Source organism: Dama dama, chromosome 24 (assembly GCF_033118175.1).
Source record: "Dama dama isolate Ldn47 chromosome 24, ASM3311817v1, whole genome shotgun sequence".
In the NCBI taxonomy this organism is placed as follows: domain Eukaryota; kingdom Metazoa; phylum Chordata; class Mammalia; order Artiodactyla; family Cervidae; genus Dama; species Dama dama.
This window is the reverse complement of record NC_083704.1, coordinates 18,782,908-18,801,814: the sequence shown is the minus strand read 5'-3', so window position 1 is coordinate 18,801,814 and position 18,907 is coordinate 18,782,908. Positions and strand designations below refer to the sequence as shown.

Below are 18,907 nucleotides of genomic sequence, written 5' to 3'. Positions count from 1 at the left end.
GAGATTAGATTAGAATTTTGTAGTCCAGTTACATGATTAGCAACAATATGAAAATTTATGTAGTTTTAAAAAAGTAGTCCAAGAGATAGATCATGATGTGTGTATGTACACGTGCATGAGTGTGTGCAAGGAATACTTTGTGAAAGAAGTAGAGCTGGGATTGAACCTTGAGAAATATGAGGTGGTTTGGATGAGTGGGAGGATGACTCAGTCTAGGTAGGGAAAACTGAACAGTGGTGCACTTTGGGATGGGAGCAGACATTCTGGTTTGGAATCAAGAGGTGAGTGGCAGGTTGTAGCCTCACAGAAGCTTTGCAATGTCAGATAAGGTAAGGAAATGTTGGACTCAGTTATCTCAAGGAACCAAAGGTTTATTAAAGTGAAATACTTTGAACTCTCTGGAATAAAGATGATACTGATGCATGACTTTCTTAATATACTAGGAAAGTTTGCTCAAGAAACTTCTTTTAGTTGTTTAGCTTCTTTTCATAGATGCCACCTTGGGTCCTTAGGAGAAAGAGTACCATATGCACAGTAACACACACACAGCAAGTCACAATAAGTCTCCTTTATTCTGTACTCAGTGAACAAGCTATAATCTGAGAGAATGTTGATTTTTACTTTGTAGCCATTGGACTTGCTAGAGTTCCCTCCCACTTTGTAGTTAAATATCCCTGCAGCTTCCTTTCCCCACTTCAAAGTCAGGAACTATGGCTACTGTGCAAAGGCCTACCATCTAGGAAAGTGATTGGTAAGCAAATCAGAGAAGAGGATGTCCTGTGACAGCATCAGGTGGACCTGTGGGAATGGTGGGTGAAATATACTCAGGTTGCTAATGATGGAAAGACAACCCTAAGCAAAAGCCTAGCAAAGGCAAAATGATCTGGAGTCTGATAGCCTTGCTAGGAATAAACATTTCACAAGGGCACACAGCAAGGGGAAGGGGAGGCAACGAGGATGATACACACACAGGTGGAGATCTAATGACCAGAGCCCTGAGAGGGAATCCTACTTCAGGAATGGCCTGTAGTGTTCTGGTAAATATTCTGTGTGGCTCTGCCCTTCAGGTTCTGCTTGCATGACAGAAGCTTGGCTGTGGCCACTGTCCTTGGGGGTGGAGGAGGATTTTCCCCCAGATACAATATTCTACCAAGCTGAGGGAGCACCATGTTATTAACGGTTGTTAAGGAAATTCTTAGTTAAGGACCAATGAGAGGAAGCCATAAAATGAGACATTTGATTAGACCAGATGCTTACTAGACACCTGCCAGTTTCCAATCCTACTGGGAGGACTTATGGCATTTTTGAAGAAGGGAAAATGCAAACTGAGCCCTGAGGTCAACTCTTCCACATTCATCTGTCATCTTCTCAACTTACTCTTCCTGTGGGACACTTGGAATAAGGAGGCTGACCTTGATGGCCTGTCTCTCCCTGTTCCCCAATAGGTCAGCTAGTAGGTGGCGGGGTCTCTGGCAGAGGAATGTGCACAGAGCAGCTGAGGGACTTCCCAAGAGGTGTTTTGACGTAAATCAGTATCTGAGAGGCACAGGACCTAGGCATTGGACTTTAGCTGTGTTTCCTGAAGATGGACATTTTGCTTGCATTGTCTGGTGCCCCCCAAGCTGGTTATGGGCAGCTCTCAGGCTCTAGGAACCACTCTGTGAGGCTCACTCAGAGTCCACCATGTTGTCCAAGGCATGCTGGGAGCGCCTCTGATTCCTGGACAACACACACAAGTACACGAGATACGTCAGACACAGCAAGGCCACTGCTGCAAAGAAGGCGAGGGTGCCCACGAAGGCAGATGGCTCGATGGGCAGGTGGATGAGGGGGCTTTCGGCTGGGATCTGGTTGGTCAGGCTGAGCATGTAGCCGAGAGACCAGGCTATGCTGCTGTTCCCCACCTGAGGAGTAGAGGAGATGGCTCAGTTCTCAGGACTGGGCTTGAGGCACAGATTATATCCCCAGGACACACCATGGTCACCCTCCTGAGACACCCCCAGGAACTGTGGCCTAAGGAGGTCAAAGGACTTGCCTAAGTTCAGAAACTGCAGAGACTGGGCTAGAACCCTGGTCATCATGACCACAAAGGCTCGAGTGTCCAACCTCCCACACTGCAGAGAAGTAATCCTCACAGCCTTGTCACAGCCAGTGTGAAGAGGGCACAGTTAACAACAGTTGGAAGTTTTTCTGTCACTGGGTACAGAAGTGTCTCTAGCTAAAAAAGAGGTGATGCATGTTTTACCAAACCCAGGACCAGTTTCTAAGGAAAGAAGGTCAGTCTAAGTGGGAAGCAGACGGTGTCAGTTTCATCTGGTGGTTCCATCAGTTTTTGTTGGCATGTTTTTAGGCCATTTTGGTAGATGTATGAATGTTTCACATTTGTAACCTTCCGTCCTCTCTCTCTCACTGTGCTGTCTTCTCTTGTTGCGGAGCACAGACTAGAAGCTGCACAGCCTCAGTGGTTGTGGCGCATGGACTTAGCTGCTCCCTGGCCTGGGGAATCTTCCCAGACCAGGGACTGAGCCCGTGTCCCCTGCAGTGGCAGGTGGGTTCTCATCTACTGAGCCACCAGGGAAACCCCCCAAATATTTTGGATATAAATCTTTGTTTGGGGTTTGGCAAATCTCCTGAAGTCTTTTTACATCCTCACATTTGAATACTGATTTGACTGATATTAAATTCTTTATAAATAAAAGAAAGGAACTTGAAACCTAGAATTATGTATCCCCCCCCCCCCCCCGAATTGGTATTTAATGGAAAATCATAATGTGCTTTCCTGGTAATTAGATTAGTTAGAAACAAAGCTTGGAGCGGACATGCCACCAGCAGTCCTTATCTGTCTCCAGACAGCCTTCTTTTTTACGGCCGACTCAATTTTATCCATGTAAAACAGTCACAAGCCTAATACTGGATATTGCTTGCTGTAATCTAATTACTGCTGAAGCTCATGTTGAACAGACTGACTCCAGACATACTTCAGGCTTTACATCTGCTATTCCTGAAATGAGAAAACCCTCCAAGAACCCAGGGAACAGAGTGCTGGATCAATATAACAGCAAGGCTGAGTCCTGGAAGCAAAGTACAGAGGCACCTCACCAGTCAGCTGTCATTCCAGCGTCAGACCATTCTGGACACTTGAAAGTGAATACGGTGACCTCAGACTCATTCCAAGATCAAATTCTTATTTAACGCTGCTTACTTAATCCCTGTGCTCTAAAGAATAGATCTCCTTCTGACATCTGTGTAAAACGGAGATCAGTTAGTTACTATCCTCTTAACAAAATTGTTGTATCTGAAGCTTCTTGTTAGGATTAAAAGTCTCAGTTCCTTAACATATTTATGGATTCACTCAACAATATTTACTAAGAGCCTCCTATGTTCTCAGTCTTGTGTGAGTGCTAGGAATATGAGGATGATAAAGCAAGCCCTGCCCCGACAGAGCTTAGAGTCCACAGTTCTTGGCTTCTTTAGCTCACATAGAAGGTTTCTGATGACCACTTCCTCTAAATTCTCCATTATCTCTTCTCATAAGCTCACCAGGGCTCATAAGCTCATTGGCTCCCATTCAGCAAGTTTAAATCCCCAATTCCCACTTATCTCCTACATTTCTTTCACACACATACAAACAAACATCTATTTTGAGAGGAAGAAGAGGAAAACAATTTGTGCTTTGACTTACTTCCTTTTTAAAATGTATGTGGGGCCAGCTCTCCTCGGTGAATCTGTATCCACTTACAAGCAAATGGTAGATATAGTGGGCCGAGAAGCAGTAGGAGCGCGCATACTGCTCGTCAAACCGGGGCAGCAGCGGTGGGAGCTGGAGACGAGTTCAAAACGGGGAGGAGGCAGGTTTTAGAATGCGCATTTCAGAACAGCTTAGGTCAGCAGTCATATTTTAAAGAATCTTATCACCCAGAGAATTTAATCATTAAAATTACTATAAAATAACACAATGACAAAATATCCATATTTTATGTTCATTTGTTTCATTAGATTCCACACATACATGATAAAATACAGTATCTGTCTTCCTCCATCTGACTTATTTCACTAAGCATAATACCCTCCAGGTCCACTCATGTTGCTGCAAATGGCACCATTTCATTCTTAATGGCTGAGTGATATTCCATTGTATATATACACCACATCTCCTATATTAAAAAAAAAATCCCTTTACAACATAACCGAGTGGTAAACCACCCGCCTGCCAATGCAGGAGACGTAACAGATGCAGGTTCAATCCCTGGGTTGGGAAGATCCCCTGGAGAAGGAAATGGCAACCCACTCTAGTATTCTTGCCTGGAGAATTCCATGGACAGAGGAGCCTGGTGGGCTACAGTTCACAGCGTCACAAAGAGTTGGACTGAAGCGACTTAAAATGCATACAATATCATGGAAGAGCAATCTTAAGTTTATAGAGTGCTTGTTACATGCCAGACACTGTTATAAACATTGTGCCCATGAATAGAACATTTAATCCACAACATAGCTATGAGGTGGGGCTCCTTATTACCCCCATCTTACAGATGTGGTGAAGGAGAACAGGATAAAAGTCAAATTCAGAACATACATACACGCACGCGCGCACACACACACACACACACACACACACACACACACACAGGCGCAAATGAAATCTACCCTGCTCTACTGTTTTGTACCAATATGGATCCTTTTTCTTTAAATACTGACCTGATTCCAATTCTTTGAGCAGAAATTCCAGGTGCTCAAGTTGAAGGTGTGCAGAGAAAAGCTACCCGAAAGGTTGAAAGCATTGGCTGTGTAGTAGAATCCTGCAAAAGCCTGTAAGGAAGTTGTACAGAATGCAATATAATGGAGGTTTCAGGGCAGGGAATAAGAAAGTGGGAAACACCTCAGCAGAGGAAAAACAGGAAGGTGAGAAATAATCAGTAGGGGGAAAAGGAATCTCTGTTGTTTTGCTCTTACCACAAATGACCCTTTAACTCTTGGCTGATACACCCCATCAAAGGAACAAGCTTCGTGATCACGGCAAGCGCTGAAGTTAAATAGGAAAGCCACCTTTTCCCTACACAGTGATGGGTCCCCAGTTCCTTCAAAAGTGATGATGTTGTTGGGATTATATCTTTCAGGCCTCAGGTCCTCTGTACACAGGCTGCCAAACACCTGTGCCTCAGTGAAGTTGGTGGTGTAATTCTGAGGGTAACAAGGGTTGGTGAACGTGGTTTCAGTGGTATAATCCTATAGGTATAAGAGTAAGGTGTTAGAAATCACAATACTTTCCTTTTGCAAGTCCTCACTGTTGTTCCCCTCCAATGCCAAGAGAGAAATGGAAAAAGGGCCATTATACGTCCACTGGAAGGGAAGTCCCAGGTTGTCTAGATAACTCTACTTGGGGTGGGGGCTTTGTCACCCTGCACCAGGCACAATACCAGGCTCTGCTCCAGCACTTAGTGCAGCTCCATGAAGCAGGTTTATGAACTCCATTGTGATGAGAAAGCAAGATATGTTTAGGTTAATTGACCATTTTGAAGAGCATGTTATCTATCCATCTAAAAATAACAATTAAAAAGGTACAAATAAATGTATTATGAAAATTAAGGCTCATTCCCACCCACTTTATCCACCCAGGTTCCCTCCCTGGAAGTAACCACTATTGCCAGTTATAGTGTATTCTAACAGAGATTCTGTGTATACTTCTTCTATGCATGTGCAATTACATTTTCTTTTCCCCTCTTTCTCTTTCTTTAAATTTTAAATTATAAATGATAGTGCTCTATACACACTGTTCTGTCCCGTGCATCTCTTACTTAAGAATATATCTTTGAGATTTTCCTTTCATTGTCCATGTAAGAGTGAAGTGAAGTCAAGTCACTCAGTCGTGTCTAACTCTTTGCGACCCTGTGGACTGTAGCACACCAGGCTCCTCCGTCCATGGGATTCTCCAGGCAAGAATACTGGAGTGGATTGCCATTTTCCTCTCCAGGGGATCTTCCCGACCCAGGGATCAAACCCAGGTCTCCTGCATTGCAAGCAGACGCTTTAACCTCTGAGCCACCAGGGAAGCCCCTGGTGTAAGAGTGACCTCTTCTTTTTACACTAGCTTCTTTCATGCTAGCTACATAGAACTCCACTGTACAAATAAACCGTACTTTATTTAGGGAATCCCATCTAGAGGAAAATTGAGCTGGTTTCCAATCATGTGCCATTACAAAACAATGATGTAATAAATACCCTGTTACATAAAATCTTTGATCTGTTTGTAATTTATTTGGTATTAAGATTGTGGTAGGGATTTGATTTTACTTCCTCCAGATTATTATCCAGTCTTCTATCTATGGTGAAAATGTTCCCTTTATTTAATGCTAAATTCCAAAATGTGTTTGGTTCAATTTATGGGCTCTCTTTCCCAAGAAATTGGATTTGAACTCTGTGTAATTTCAAAGCTACTAAAGTGTATTTTATCCTCTACAGTAAAATCTTGGCCCAGAAAACACTTAGCTCAGCTCTCTCATTTTACTGCTGAGGAACCTGAGGTACACATCAAAATAATGTAATCATTTAATGAAAGGCTGTCATAGGATTCTATGCAGAATCCTACAGAAGTCCAACACTCATCCGATATAACATATGAGTGTCCTACAGAAAGATCTTAATATGACTGTGGAGGCAGCAAATGGGCCCCTTCTGCTTCAGTGGCGTGAAAAAGTCTATGGTGTTCAAAAGCTGTTACGTCTGATTTGTAACATAGCACATCACGGTCACCCTATGGCTGAAATAATCATTGAAAGAAAAAAAAGTCAAATAAACAACTAATCATTTAGTTTCCCCCTCCAAAGCTGACTTACACTTTTTAAATAATTAAAATAAATCATTTCTGGCCTGGCTTGGAGAAGAAGCAAAATAATATAAATTATTTTTTGGCTAGAAGAAGCTTGGTAAAGATTAATTCATTTCTCTTTTTGGATCATGAATTATTTGTTATAGCATTGCTGAAATATAACTTGCCAATGTGCCAAGTTACTTAGTCCCTCGCCATTTAATAAATCTTCCCTGAATTTAGTCTTTGCAGGGCATTAGCATGAAAGGGCCATGTACTCTCCTTTGTAACTACATGACCAACATAGCTTTTCTTTTTAAATAATGTATTTGGAATACTGCCTGTGCTTGTGCTCAGTCGTGTTCGACCCTTTGCAACCCCCATGGACCGTAGCTGGCCTGGCTTCTCCACCCATGGGATTTTCCAGGCGAGAATACTGGAGTGGGTTGTCATTTCCTCCTCCAGGGGATATTCCCAACCCAGAGATCTAACCTGTGTCTCTTATGTCTCTTGCATTGGCAGGCGGGTTCTTTACCACTAGCACCACTTGGCAAGCCCATATATATACCGTATGAAGCCAAATTTGTAAATACACATATTCTTGCATTTAAAACAAAACTGGAAGAAAATGCAATATGTTGATAATGGGTAATTCCAAGTTTTGTTGTTTATTATTTATATTCTTTATGTCTGTATTTTCTGTTTTTTTTTCCCCCACCGACTATGTGTTACTTTAAAACCAGAAGAAAAAAATCTTACTTAACAAGGGAGACAAAGTGAATGCATGTCACTAATGCTAACGTGCTATCAGAGTGAGACTTGAGACTTAGGGTCGCTGGAGATCCCTTATTAAGAAAATAATTTGCAAAGTATATACTGGTAGCTCAGATGGTAAAGAATCCGCCTGCAATGCATGAGACCTGAGTTCAATCTCTGGATCAGAAAGACCCCCTGGAGTAGGAAATGGCAACCCACTCCAATATTCTTGCCTGGAGAATTCCATGGACAGAAGAGCCTGGCAGGCTACAGTCCATGGGGTTGCAAAGAGCTGGACACGACTGATGAACACTTTCACTTTTTCATATATCTAGGTGTCACTCTCACCATACTCTGTAGCCCTTTATATTTCAGTCCAGGAACTGAGACCTGGACTGGAGGCAATTACTCAGGCAGCGTTCATGATGCAATAAGCTTTGGGAACCTTTAAGTTGGGGCTTGGCAACACATCTTTGGAACATGAAAGTATTGGCTGGGCAGGTCGGGACATGCATTTGTGGGTGATCCTCATCACACCTGGATCCTTCCCCACACATGAGTCAGAAGGCTTAGAGGGCAAAGCCACTCTCTCAGGCATCCACATGTTATCAGGCAAGTTGGAGATGCCCCCTGTCCCTGTGAGTTGACTATATACAGTGAGAGGCAGGGGTGTCCCACCTCTGTCCCCAGACCTGGGCTCACACCTTGAGACCTGCATTCTCAAGTTCGAATGAGACCTCACCCAGATGGTGTATTCACTTCTCTACTGTAGACTGTTTGGTACATAGACAGTCATTCTTTAATAAATCTTGTAGGAGTGTGTGCACAAATATACATACACACCCCCTCATGGCCAGCCAAATTTAATAGGTTAGCTTCTCAAACCTACATTCACCCTGGGAAAAGGGTGATTTCTCCTGCCTCCCTTCTCCCATCTGAAGTTCAGAGGAGCCCTGCCCTCCCTGCCCCACCCTGCACCGCTTCTAGGGCCAGAGCTGAAGGAAGGGGCCTTAAGTATTGCTAGAAATAAAAAGGGAGAGAAAAGAGGAGCCCAGTTAGAGAGGGTTGACTAAGCTCCTTGCGGGGTTTGGTTTGGCCAAGTTGGGATTGTATTTGGGAGTCTGGCCTGGGCACCGAGTCTCCTGAGCCGTGGAGAAATAGCTCAGGGCTGCCGGCAGGGCCCCCGCTCTGTCTTTCCCAGGAGCACCCAGCCTCTCCCCAAAATACATGTGGCATACATGTGTGCTGGGGCTCCAGCCTTTCATGTGAGGCTGGAAGAGAAGTTTTGGGAAGAGGGCCAGACCTGGAGGGTGAATTCTCACAATCCACTCTGCATGAATACTCAGTAAATGCAGGGATTTGAAGATGTGAGTTCTACTGATGACTCTTTGTAAACCAACCCAATTTTTCTACAGCTAGTGGCTGGGAAACACTGCGTCCTTCCTCATGACCAGAGTAAGCTGCAGTGGTGGGGGTTAACCTACTGATGCTGTGTCCACTACATTCAGAGGCTGACTCAGCCCCTGTGCCCTGCCCCGGCTCCCCTCAGAAGTTAGGATCTGTGGCCTCCGGTTGGCCTCATGCCCCTCCAGGTGATCAAGGTTCCTTCCCTTCATTCTCCTTTCATCTTCACCTTCCCTTTTCAGCCATGGCCGAGATGGACGTCCCCTGAGCGCTGGAGTTTGGGGCCCAGGGTCACATCCATGGTGTGAGTGCTCTCGCTGCCACCAACAGTACTCATGTCAACTTTATGTTAGTGGCAGCCTAACTGATGTCTGAGGTGGCCATCATATTCAGTTACCATATAAATTACTGGCCAGTGTGATGGAATTCGGCTGCTCTAAGATCCCACCATATAAAGCGCATTAAATCTGCCTAATACAGGCTCATCTAAAAGAAGCCTGAGCCTGGGGAGGTCTTCTGCCCTCTCTGTTGTCAGCAAGGATTTCTCCTGTGAATAGGTATATTATTTTGTCTGCACTCAGGGGAGTCTCTGCAATGTCCAGCTTCTTTAGCTACTAGTTTAAAGCAGTTTATATCCATAAAGGGATCCCAAGTCCTGAATCATTTATAAAACCTCTGCGGCTCTGGAATTTCCCTGGACTTCTGACTCAAATATACTGGAAGTGGTCAATGTATCAGAGAGAGAGAGAGAGGAAGAGAACGCTTGGACCCCTACAAGTTAACAAGAAAATGCTGCTGTTTCCATCCACCTTCTAATTGGAGTGGAAAGGACAGACCCCAGAAGGCAAGGCATCTTCTCCCCGAGGGAACACCTGTTGCCCCCTGCCTCAGGTACCTGAACGAGGGTTGCCAGAAACCTCTTCTCAGCCTCGTTTCGGCCATAGCACTGGAAGCTGTGTGTGTAGAGCGTGTATTCATAGCCATACAAGGTCACCTTCATGATGTCGCTGGTGTTCAGCCCCACCTTCTCTTCTGCCGCGAAGGATATCTGGGTGGAGGCACCACCCAAATCCAGGGCACCTGTGGTCTCCTTTCCACTTGGATGCACCCACATATGCCACAGGCTCTTCTACACAGTTGGAAAAAGAAGCAAGAAAAAAAGACCAAAGGTGCCATCTCTGACTGGCCAGGGTTCATCACCCAGGATCCATCTCTTATTGCTAAGAAGTATGACATAGGGTGCATTCAGGGCCAAATCTCTCCTTAGTTTCACGGGTGGTGAACTCAAATGCTTTCAGGGACTGGACAGGCAACAGAAATGAGTGAGTAGATTAGGTGTACACAACAGGGAATGGTGAGAGGACTGTGGCCATCTGGGGAATGTATGAGTTATATACTCTGTTCCAGTTGGTTGTTGGCATGCAGGAATGTGAGTCTACTCTGACCAGCTCTTCCAACTTTTGGGGAGTGAGGGAGTCCAGAAGAAGCTAGAATTGTGGATTTCTATGTGAATTTTTCCAAAATATTAACTAAATTAATTAACTAAAAATATATTCAAGGGGGAAGAAAACAGGTCTTAGGCTGGACATGGTAGGGGTATCCTCAGTTTACACCCTCTGTGACCTGGTGACAATCTTTCAGAGGCAGCTTTCCTCTGCACCAAAGGAGCAGGGAGTGTGGAGACTGGAGTGTGAGGAGGCCTGAGGACACAGAGTGAGTGAGAAGAAGGCGGCCTGAGGGCTCCGTAAATTCCTGACAGCTACAGGACTTCTTGGAAGGGTCCTTCTCTAGTTGGATTTCAAAAGACTCATGGCCCACTGCAAGATTTAGATCCTCCCCCCCCCCCCTCAAATTTCTTGTTAGTTGGTAAAATGATATCCTTCCCACCCCCACCACATGCATTTGTCTTATTTAGGATCCGAGGCTTTTTCCCAGCTATACATGTCTTGTCCTGGCTGTTTTATCACTGGTGTTTCCCTAATGCATTACATGATAGAAATGATGCAGGACAGATGGCCCTGTCAGCATGCACCTCTGCTTAAGCTCCCAATCCCAGGGGACAGAATAAACAGCAAGATTAAAAACCATGCATTTGTTTTCACACACCTCCAGGAAATTTCCCATTAAATAGTTGGCTGTAATCCATCCATATATCCCTTCCTCTTGCCCAGAAATGATTTGAGCATCCCTAAAATCAAAGGGCTGAGACTCGAAGTAGTTTTCAATGCTCTCAAGGACTTCATTAGCTGCTGTTTCGTTTTGCAACCTATTCAAGGCACAGAACACAAAAGGCTGAGTGCCCAGACAACAGTCTTAAAATAACCTCCCCACTCCCTCAGGCAGGGACCATTTTCCAGATGTAGACACAGGAACCCCCTCTGCAAATTGAAGCCTTCCAGGCAACCATGAAGGCAGGCTGCACTTGTTACCTGTCAAACTGCCAAGCAGGGAAATAGCTACCAGTAAAAATATCACTTGTTCTCGCCTCCCTTACCTGTTCCTATTCTGCTATCTAGCAACCAGCTAAAGAGCCTCCTACTCAATCACTATTGCTTGTCTCAGATCAGCAGAGAAAAGGAGATTAGTGAAGGCATAGGAGTAGCACAAGTATTCGCTTGGGGCACTATACAAAGAAACCCTCATCAGGCCAGAAGGAAGGGGAGCTTAGGAGGGAGGGGGAAAGGAAGAGGGGTTTTTCGCTGTCCCTGCTTTGCTCTTTGGGAGGGCTTTGGCATGAGGGGATATGATGGCCATCACGGTTGTCACTGAATTGAAATCCTTTAGTGTGCTGACCCATGGAGGAGTGGTGACATAGGATTCCTATCACCCATGACATAGTATATTTGTATCATTCATCTGTGCCATTTGATGGAAGAAAGCTCACTTGGGACATTCTTTTCCCTTTCATCAGTGGGTTAAGAAAGTCAGGGGGGTGGCTCACTCTTGGCTGAAGAAGAAGAAAGAGCAATGCTACAAGCTGAAGTCCATTCCCGTTCAGTAGCAGTTTATCACTGCTTGGAAAATAATGAATGATTTTCCTAGTTTTATTAGTTCCTATCCCAGAGACTCAAATTATTGTTTTTTCTATATGTGACTTTTCTGGCAATTAAAATATCAACTAGTTCCTCAGAAGAAATGGATCACCATCAGAGGTTGTGAAAGAGTTCACAAAGAAGCATCAGTATTTAATCTATTCAAATGTAACATTCACCTTCTCACTAAGTTGCAAACTTTCTATTCCATGTTTTTTTCCATGGCTATAAATTACAGAGCCTTTGAATGATTTCTCACTGAGAGGACTGGGAGAAAAAAGCAACCAAGACAAAGTTGAGTTCTTTGCTTCCATTAGAAAGAAAAGGCAGAAGGAAGGGATTTCTATATCATTTCTATTTCAAGTAAACACAGCAATCTTGAAAACACACTGCAAAATCCAAGAGTAAGCAAAGAAATCTGACTTCCTTCCACATTCTACTTGATCAACCAGGACATAGGAATAGAAAAAAAATGAGAGGAAAACTACAAGGAAAAGGCTTAATCCAACTGAAAGTGCTTCATGATCTTTTTGATGATCATCTGAAAGCGACTCTGTTTGTTCCTTTGAAGTTTCTGCATGTGGTGAAGAAAATACGTATAATTTTACATCCCTAGGATCATAGACAAAGTGACTTTGCAACCAAATGAGTGTCATCTTTTGGGGAGAAAGCCTTATTTTCAAAGTTTAGGGCAGCATCTGCCCTTTAATTTTGGTAGTTTTAAGCTTGATGGGTTTTTAAAAAACTGTTGTTGTTTTTTTTAATTTCAAGGTCAAGGAAATATTATCATGGAGAAAAAAAATGAGAAAGGACATTCAAAAACAATACAATGGGGCTAAAAGTCATGGCTGAAAATTTAGAAGGAACTGCTTAATTGAAGGAAATGAGATGTTTATTTTTTATAGTAACCCCAAAGGCTTTGGGGCGAGGAGCAGAATTCCCATTATTTGAAAGCAGATATTTCGGTGACATTTTGTACATGGGTAGAAGCTAAATAGCTTAGGAGGATAGTGGCTTACATTTAGTGGCACTGGTTGTGCACAGGTATTAAAGGTGTTATTTAGTCGCTCAGTTGTGTTTGACTCTTCTATGACCCAATGGACTGTAGCCTGCCATGCTCCTCTGTCCATGGAATTTCCCAGGCAAGGATACTGGAGGGGGTTTCTATGCCCTTCTCCAGGGGACCTTCCCAAATCAGGGACCAAACCTGAGTCTCCTGCGCTGGCAGGCCGGTTCTTTACCACTGAGCCACCAGGGAAACCCCAGTGTTAAAATACCAGAGGTCAAAAACAGTTTCTACTTTTCAAGAAAACTAGAGGTACATCCCATGACTAGATTTCATGTTACTTTCATTTTTTTTTCAGAGTTCTCAATAAAATCACCATGGGGAAGGGAATTAAATATAGAACTGTTTCTTTCTGAGTATTAAGACTAAAAGTTTCCCAACTTTGAAAGCCTAAATTTATGGCAGAATATGGGTTTCTTTCCCAGAAATAGTTATATTCTTGGAAAGGTTCGACACATTCCTGGCTATGTTGGTCCAACGGGCTTCTCTGGGCCATTCGAGCTCTTACCTCAGTAATCGCATCCCAGCTGTGGCCCCCAGGTAAACGCAGGTGGACCCATGGAGATGGACTGGAATGTGCCCCTTGACTTTTTGCATGCAATCCTCAAAGGCTTTGGGGGCATCTTGGGGGTTTTCCGCATAGTTGGAGATCCCAGAGCCTGAAGAGCAAACATTCATCACTTCTTAGCATTACCAGGAACCAACAAGAGCCATACAACTTTTAAATAAAAAAGCAAATCAGCTCTGTAAATTAATGGGTTTTTGTAGGGGATTGAAAACAGTATATGTGCTAAGTTCCATGTGGCCACACAGATGAGTCAATTCTCAAAATATAGAAGGAAAGAATTACAAAGGTGAAAAAAATTGAGCCGAAACCTGCTTTAAAAAAAGGTTCTCATTATGGAAATTTCAAATATATATAAAAGTAGAGAGAAGAGTGCAACAAACCCATGCACCCATCTTCCAGTTTTAACAGTGATCAATCTTGCCCCATCTGCACTCTCCCATTCTCTCCTAATGAAGCAAACTACAGACATGGTATCATTTCATTCTATAAATATTTCATTATGTATCATTAAAAGATAAGACTTCTTTTAAAGAAACATAACCATAGTCTCATTAGTCTATATAAAAGTTTAAAAAATAATCACTTAATATAATTAAATATCTAATTAAGATTCACATTTCCTCCATATTCATGTTTTTTCTCTCCCTCTACCTCTATCTAGTTTGTTTGAACTAGGGCCCAAATAAATTCCATCCATTATAATTGGTTGCCATGTCTTTTAAATTTCCTTTAATATGTAGATTCTGCCCTCTCTTTCTAATTTTTCTTTGTAATTAAACACTTTTTCCCTTGCAATTTCATTTGTCCTATAGTTTCCTAAAGTCTAGAATTTGCTGACCACATCTCCATGGTTCATTTAATATGTTATTTGGTTTCAGTGTTTTCTATAAATTGGTAACTGAACACAGAGGCTTAATCAGATTCAGGTCTGAACTTTTTCAGAAACAGTCATTTGTAGGGATGTGCATTTCCAATAAGACGCACAAGCATCTGGTTGCTTCTCTCTTTGTGCTGTTAATAGGCATCAGTGATCATTGCCTAGATCCATTAGCCCATTAGGGTTTGTGAAATGGTGATATTTTATTTCCATCATTCTTGTTTCACTTTTTATTTAAAATGCTTTTAAAAGAGGAAAACTTCCCCATCATTAACTACTTGGTTACCCTATAGTACAGTTGGTACAGGGAAGGTTGGATAGATATGTGCTTGATTCTTTCCCTTTATTTACCAGCTTAAAAAATATTGATTGTAGACTTCCCTGGCAGTCCAGTGGTTGACTCCACGCTTCCAATGTAGGGGGCGGAGGTTCGATCCCTGGTTGGGGAACTAATATCCCACATGCCACGTGACCAAATAAATTTTTAAAATTTATATATATGCTATATATGTGTGTGTGTGTGTGTGTATGTTGCATCTCCAGTATCTTCTTAACCAATGAGGGATTTTATTTGTTTGTTTAATATCTTTAAGGGCTTATGAATCTACAGATACGTTTGCTATATAATATTGCAGTTATTATTCTTATTGATGGCCCATCTTTATCCAGTGGTGCTTTCTTCAGTTTGGTAGCTGAGTTCTTTTGACATGATCCCAAAAACCTTTAAGAACTTCTCTGCTTTCTGATATGCAGTGTCTCAATGACCTATATACTTCCTGCCCCAGATCTGGAATCTGCCATTTCTCCAAGAAATCCTGATTTCTTTTATTGAGTAATGGTATCTAGTATCCAAAATTTAGAAGTTAGGGTGCTCATTGCAAACCTTTCCAGAAGACAGACCTAGAGAAAACTTTATTTCAAGAGAAAATATGTCATGAATTCTTAGTGGTATTTCTAATTCAGAACTTCAATTTTTCCCTTGAATTCACTGATCTTGTATCTTTACCTTCCTTTTCCTATGCTAAAAATCCTGTTCCCCAATCCCTCCAACTTAATAACTCATTTGCTTTATTTCACAGTCCACATGCAGCAGTCTCAGCATGACAGTGACAGTACCGGCACTACCACCAGTGGTAGGATTATTGAAAACAATTTAAACATTTTTGAAATTCTTTTTTGTCCTTAGGGTATATCCTATTAGGCATATACTAGTGTCCATAAATAAAGTCTTCTTGAAATACATACATGCTAATTTGTCTCCAGATGGTCTATGGCTGGTTTCATGCTAAAGTAGGAGAGTTAAATACAACAGAGATCATATGGCCAACACATGAAAAATATTTATCCTCTAGCTCTTTACAGAAAAAGTTTGCTGTCTCCTGAGTTAGATGATTTATTGGCACCTTCAACTTAATATATTCAAAACCAGATTCCTTAATCCGTGCCATAGCCCCAACCCTCAGTGTTGCCCGTTCTCAGGAGACAGTACCTTCATGCACACAGTCACTCAGGTCAGAACTGATGCTTAGGTACCACCAGCCAGGATGCCATACATTAAAACAATCGTAAAATGTTGTTGGCTCTACTTCCAAAATACGGCTCAAATCTCAGCACTTCTCACTCCTTCCCCAGAACCATTCTCAACCAGTGTTTCTCAGCCTCCGCACTACTGACCTTTTGGGCTGGATGGTTCTTCATTGTGGGGACTGTCCTGCAAGTCATGCAGTGGTTAGCAGTGCCCTTGTTCTCTACCATTAGATGCCAGCAGCACCACAAACCCCAGTTGGGAAAACCAAAAATGTCCCCAGAGGGACTTCCCTGGTGGTCCAGTGGCTAAGACTCCATGCTCCCAACGCAGGGGGCCTGGGTTCAATCCCTAGTCAGGGAACTAAGATCCCATATGCCACAACTAAGACCTGGTGCAGCCAAATAAATCCGTTAAATAAATAAAAAAAATAATATCCCCAGATAGTGACAGATGTTCCCTGGGGGGCAAAATTGCCCTATGTTGAGAAGCACGAGTCTAGGCTAGACCACCCACACATCACCTCCCACTTGCACTGCTCTAATAACCCTGGTCTCCCTGCCTCTAGGTCTCTTGACTACATGTTCTACATTGACAGAGTGATCCGTTAAAATGATGTCATCTAATGTTAGCTCCCTGGTCAGAATCTCCTAATGGCTTCCCAATATACTGTGAACAAAATTCATCTGAGTAAAAGTCAAACCCCTTACTCCATCTCAAGGTCCTCCCTGAGCTGGCCTCTGCAACAGCTCTGGCCTCATTTCTCACTTGAATCTCTTACTCGTTCTGCTCCAGTCACACTGGCCCCTCTGCTTTTCCTAGAAAGTGCTGAGCTGCTGCCACCCATGGTCTTTTCTCCTGCCATGCCCTCTGCTAGCACGTTCTTCCCTCAAACACGCGCATGCCTCACCCTCTCATCTCACTTTGGTCTCTGCTTAGCTGTCACCTTTGCTCTCCCATGAAACGCATGATTACTCTCTATCCACCTAGCTGGCTTAGTTTCTCTTCCCAGCATTTCTGACTGACATCATATACCCATTTATTTGCTATCTCTCCTTCATTAGACTGTAAGTTCTATAACAGTAGAGACTTTGTACATTTTGTACATTGTACATTTGTACATGTATTTGTACATTTTGTACATTGGTTATTTTAGAATTCCCAGTGTCAAGAACAGTTACTGGCAAATAGCAAGCACCCAAATAAATATTTATTAAATATATGAATGAATCAATCAATCAGTGAGATTTTCAGATCAGCCCACCACACTATAGGAAGGGGATTGTGTAGTTCAGTCTAGAGCAAACAAAATATATTTCTGCAAGAACTGATCTCTGGACAGGAACTGGTTAGGAGCATTGCTAGAATGTTGAAATGTGGAGTATTTGAGCATGTCCCTCAGGGACCTATTTTCATAAGGTTCCCTTAAGCCTCCCAGAGGGAAAAGGAGATTGGGTTCACAGGCTCATGGAATACTGGGAAACTCCAACGAAAGAGCTAAAACTGCTATTCCAGTCTGAGAAGAGAGGGTTGGACAGCTGGCATAAGACTTACTTGAGGTGGGACAGGAGCAAAAGACATGTTCTGAGCAAAAGACGGTTTTCAGTGCTATAGTGATCTGGTCCCTAGAGCAACTTTTGAAGGTATTTCAGTGGAGATGGTTAAGTCTAGTCTCAGTGGAGTTGAAAAAAATTTTAACTGCTGGTGTAAAGGGAAAACATGACTGTTACCTCTGAGAGAAGGCAGCAGGAAGCCTGAGCAGTGCATCCCGCACAAGAGATGAGGGACAGGCAAGGAGCCAGTGACCCTCAGAGAATGGCTTTAAAATAAGCAGCCAGAGTAACAGACACCGGCATGGCGCCCAGGAGCTAAGGCAGCACCCACTGAACTCACAGAAAACAGCAGCATCTGAGGACTGACGCCTACCACTAATGCCCTGAGAAAGATATTTCTAAGGCCCTGGGCATTCAGGGAACACTGCTAGGCAAGCAAACATTCACAGCTCCCTCACACTGGCCAAGCCAGGGGAGTCCTGGGGAAATCTGCAGCTAAGAAACTAGAAACCCAAATTATGCTTGGCGAAGCCACTTGTCTTCCAGTGGATGACACTTGCCAAACTTCAACTCTGTTATTTGAGCTGTAGTTTGTGGTCTTCTGGTCATTCCGAGAATATATGGATCCCTGAGGCTACTGTGATCAAAGAGAAGATCCATTTATGGATGTGGTGTGGGCTCCATGACCCTGCTCCACCCCTCAATCACATCCAGGGTGGGCCAAGGGCCCCTGCCCCTGAGAGACTGCCCGGGTCCCTCCCCACGAAAGTGCCACCTCTTCCTACAGTTTGAGGCCATCACGACTGACTTGGCTAAACTGCCCTCCCAGGGCTAGAGGCAGATCTTACAACTATGTTAAGACAGCCTCTTAGCAAGAATATCCACTGGGAATTCTAAAGTGTGGTGCCACATAATAGCTAACAATTATTGAGTGCCTACTGTATGCCAGGTCTTTGCTACCTGCTTTATGTGTGCTGGTGCTCAGTTGCTAAGTTGTGTCTGACTCTTTGTGACCTCATGGACTGCAGCCCGCCAAGCTCTCGGGAAAATCCCCTGAAGGAAGAAATGGGAACCCACTCCAGTATTCTTGCCTGAAAAATCCCATGGACCTGCTTTATACATATTATGTCATTTAATCCAAATCATTCCTGTGGGGTGGGTATTACTGTTATTATGCTTTTTATTTTAGAGATGAGGGAGTCAAGATGCAGAGAGCTCAGATAAGTTTCCAGAGCTTTCACAGTAGGGATGAGGGTGATGTCTTCATCACTGTCCTACAATATTATCTCTGCTTGGAGTGGCTGGTCTGTCTTTCCTAAAAAAG

The 18,907-nt window shown here is 43.3% G+C and overlaps 1 protein-coding gene across 1 annotated transcript in view; it reads right to left on the bottom strand.

The window, feature by feature from the left end:
• Nucleotides 1-310: 310 nt before the first annotated feature.
• Nucleotides 311-18,907, bottom strand: part of ENTPD3 (ectonucleoside triphosphate diphosphohydrolase 3) — a 34,083-nt gene continuing 15,486 nt past the window's right edge. Inside the window, exons 5-11 of the mRNA XM_061127838.1 lie at nt 13,569-13,719; nt 11,069-11,228; nt 9,858-10,091; nt 4,951-5,223; nt 4,696-4,806; nt 3,683-3,820; nt 311-1,904 (exon numbers count right to left, since the gene is read on the bottom strand). Of these exons, the coding sequence (XP_060983821.1) occupies nt 1,668-1,904; nt 3,683-3,820; nt 4,696-4,806; nt 4,951-5,223; nt 9,858-10,091; nt 11,069-11,228; nt 13,569-13,719 (1,304 nt within the window). The 3' untranslated portion in view covers nt 311-1,667. The remainder of the gene's footprint in view (nt 1,905-3,682; nt 3,821-4,695; nt 4,807-4,950; nt 5,224-9,857; nt 10,092-11,068; nt 11,229-13,568; nt 13,720-18,907) is intronic.